The following is a 3,497-nucleotide window of genomic DNA, read 5'->3' as shown; positions in this document are numbered from 1 at the left end:
GCCCCAGCCCCTGCCCCGGGGCTGCGTCTCTGCACCCCAAACGCCTCTCGGGGGCTTTTCTGTTTTCAGTCCAACTCGAGGGAGGGGAACGGGGGAAGGTTTCTCGTCCCCGTGTTGCAGAGATGCTTTCTGAACCCGTCACTGCTGCGGTGTCACTATTTATGCGGTTTGCTTGAGTCTGAAACGATAGCTTGGGGTGAGACGCTGCTGTCCCGCTCTCCCAACACCGAGCATAACCGGGTCCTCAAAGCATCAGGGTGGCCTCCAGCTTCAGAAGCTGGACCGAAAGAGAGGCAGAGCTGCAGGGAGCTGGGGGAAGGAGCTGTATGCAGAAACCAGTGGGGTTTTGGGGGAGCAGATGGTTGTAGGCTGGCAGTGGCTGGGCTGGAAGGCCAGGGGCTTGCACGAGCTGGTTGCAGTGGGCTTGGCAGCTGTGATATTAATGCTGAAGACTGCTGTCAGCGAGCACTGGGAGGGTGCAATTTCAGCAGAACTAGAATAGGATGAATTTGCTGTATGAAGGCCAGCGTGACACCTGTAAGAAATGCATCAGCCCAAACCTGAAGAGCTCTGGCTGATGTGTCAGAGCACATCTGCAGATCAACAGCAGCTGGTAGGAAACAGCCTGGGGAGCACAGTTTGCAGCTGAGCTTGGCCTGCCTGGTTAGGTGGATCAGCACCGACAGCCGTCTGTGCGCAAGACTGACTGTCGGAAGAAGCAAATATTGCTATTTTGCTGACAGATGGGTGATCAAAAGTTGAGGGACTAATCACAGTGAAATTAGAGCTGCTATTGGTGGATAAGAACTTTAGTTGTGCTTTTAAACTGTCCATGAACATTTTTCTCTCTCTCCTTTAAGAGGAGAGGTGCTCATTTTTCCCCTCGCCTTCCCCATACAACAGCACATAGCTGTGTTGCTGTAAGCTGTCGTGCAGGCTGGCATGAAGCCTGTCTTACTGCCACTAGCCGGAAAACGTTGCCAGGCTTTCTACCTTCAGATATTACTTCTGCTCCAGCAGGCAGGAGTGGGAGGCAGTGCAGCAAATTGGCCTTTTCCTGGGACCATGTGTCCAAGAGGGGAGGTGAGCGGTGGGAGAGGTACCCTCCCTCTCCTGCTCTGCCCAGATGGAACAGCCCAGGAGGGACCGGCAGGGAAACAAATGAGCAGCAGCTCTTCTTTGCCAGCATTTTTCCACTCTGAAAGACTCTGGGGCAGGCACTCAGTGGGGTACAGGGTGATTTGGATTAACTGCAGACACTTGTTTAGAAATTGCCACTTCCAGGCTTCAAGGCATTACCTGCAAGGGCCAGCAGAACCCATAGAATCACAGACTAACAGCAAAGTGGGGTTGGAAGGGACCTCTGGAGGCCATCTGCTCCAACCCCCCTGCTGAAGCAGGGCAACCCAGAGCCGATTGCCCAGGACCATGTCCAGATGGCTTTTGAATATCTCCAAGGATGGAGGCTCCACAACCTCCCTGGGCAACCTGTGCCAGTGCTCAGTCACCCTCCTGATGTTCAGAGGGAACCTCCTGTGTTTCAGCGTGTGCCCACTGCCTGTGGTCCTGGCACTGGGCACCACTGAAAAGAGACGGGCTCCGTCCTCTTTGTAGTCTCCCTTCAGGTATCTATACACATCGGTAAGATTCCCCCCCTGAGCCTTCTCTTCTCCAGGCATAACAGTCCCAGCTCTCTCAGTCTTTCCTCCTAGGAGAGACACTCCAGTCCCTTCGTCATCTTCGTGGCCCTTTGCTGGACTCGCTCCAGTCCACGCCTCTCCTGTACTGGGGAGCCCAGAACTGACCACAGCACTCCAGGTATGGCCTCACCAGCACTAAATAAAGGGAATGGATCACCTCCTTCGGCCTGCTGGCAATGCTTTGTTTAATGCAGCCCAGGATACCATTCACCACCTTTGCTGCAAGGGCACACTGCTGGCTCATGTTCAACCTGGTGTCCACCAGGACCCCCAGGTCCTTTTCTGCAAAGCTGCTTTCCAGCTGAGTGGTCCCCAGTGTGTCCTGGTGCCTGGAGTTGTTCCTCCCCAGGGGCAGGACTTGGCACTTCTCCTTGTTGAACTTCATGAGGTTCCTGTCAGTGCATTTCTCCAGCCTGTTGAGGTCCCTCTGGATGGCAGCACAACCATCTCGCATCCTAGCCACGCTCTCCCAGTTTGGTGTCATCTGCACACTTGCTGAGGGTGCAATCTGCCCCACCATCCTGATCATTAATGAAGATGTTGAACAGGACTGGGCCCAGTATTGACCCCTGGGGTGCACTGCTAGTTACCATTGTTCAACTAGACTTTGTGTCACTGATCACCACCTTCTAGACCCGGACATTCAGCCAGTTTCCAATCCACCTCACTGTCTGCTCATCAGCTTGTTGGCTCCTCTGTCACTCGTGTCAGGAAGTTGTCATCAGTGCTTTCCAGGAACTCCTGGATTGCTCGTGCCCTGCTGTGTTGTTCTTCCAGCAGCTATTGGGGTGGTTGAAGTCCTCTGTGAGGACCAGGGCCTGCAAACATGAGGCTGCTCCTATCTATCTGCAGAGCGCCTCATCTGCTTGTTCTTCCTGGTCAAGCGGCCTGTAGCAGATGCCCACTACAATGTCACCCATGCTGGTCTGCTCCTTAGTCCTCACCCACAAGCTCTCAGTTGGCTTCTCACCCATCCCCATGCCCTCCCGCTGCTCTCCCACACAAAGAGTAGCTCCCCCTCCTCATCTTCTCTTTGCCCTGGCTCCTCTGTACGTACCACTGTGTAATTGTCGGGGTTCTCTTTTATGGCGTAGGATTAGGTGGACAAATGTCCTGATCTGGCGCAAGAACGTTTGTGAAATGAGAAGTGCTTTGTGCGGTTCGTTTCTGTGGTGGGGATGGTGGTCAAGTGCATCGGGAAGAGGATGAGAAGCAGGGAGCAGTCCAGCAGCAGAGAGCTGTAGGAGGGCTGCCTGGCAAGGTGTTACAAAGTCAGGTAAGTCATCAGGCAGGGACTTTCCTTGCTGAAAAGTGTGCTGCCAATTCCCTTGAATATATAGGATCAGCTGCAGTGGCTGGGAAATGGGGAATGCCGTGCCGAGCCTTGCACTTGCCTGGGAATATTGAAAGTGAATGAAAGTGCTGACATGATCTCTCTTACTAGCTGAGCTGGGCTTGCTTAGTTGAATTACACAAGCACGTGCACTGGCCTACACAGCCTTGGGCACTGTCAGCATAGGCCCAAAAGCTTGTGTAACTCACCCATCAATCCTGCTTCCTCTAGTAAGAGATTGCCCCTCCCTGCAAGGCTCACCTTGCCTGCGCCCTGCCTCAGGGCTGTGGCACCGCTGCCTGGACCAGCAGGAAGCCCTCCTGCATCTCCTGCAGGGAGTTCAACCAGCCAGCCTGCTCCTCAAGCCCCGGGGGTGGGCACTCGGTGCTCCTGTAGCCTTCCTTCTTGTCTGCTTTGCTTCCTAGGTGCAAGTGTGGGACACGGCTGGCCAGGAGAGGTTTCGG

General features: G+C 54.5%; 1 protein-coding gene across 1 annotated transcript in view; it reads left to right on the top strand.

The window, feature by feature from the left end:
• Window positions 1–69: 69 nt before the first annotated feature.
• RAB33A (RAB33A, member RAS oncogene family) overlaps window positions 70–3,497 on the top strand; it is a gene marked incomplete at its 5' end in the record, with an annotated part of 3,879 nt that continues 451 nt past the window's right edge. The window contains 2 exons of the mRNA XM_009572993.1: window positions 70–98; window positions 3,459–3,494. Coding sequence (XP_009571288.1) covers window positions 70–98; window positions 3,459–3,494 — 65 coding nt within the window. The remainder of the gene's footprint in view (window positions 99–3,458; window positions 3,495–3,497) is intronic.

Source organism: Fulmarus glacialis, unplaced genomic scaffold (genome assembly GCF_000690835.1).
Source record: "Fulmarus glacialis isolate BGI_N327 unplaced genomic scaffold, ASM69083v1 scaffold5100, whole genome shotgun sequence".
In the NCBI taxonomy this organism is placed as follows: domain Eukaryota; kingdom Metazoa; phylum Chordata; class Aves; order Procellariiformes; family Procellariidae; genus Fulmarus; species Fulmarus glacialis.
The sequence above is the reverse complement of the archived record's forward strand: the minus strand, read 5'-3'. Positions and strand labels throughout refer to the sequence as shown.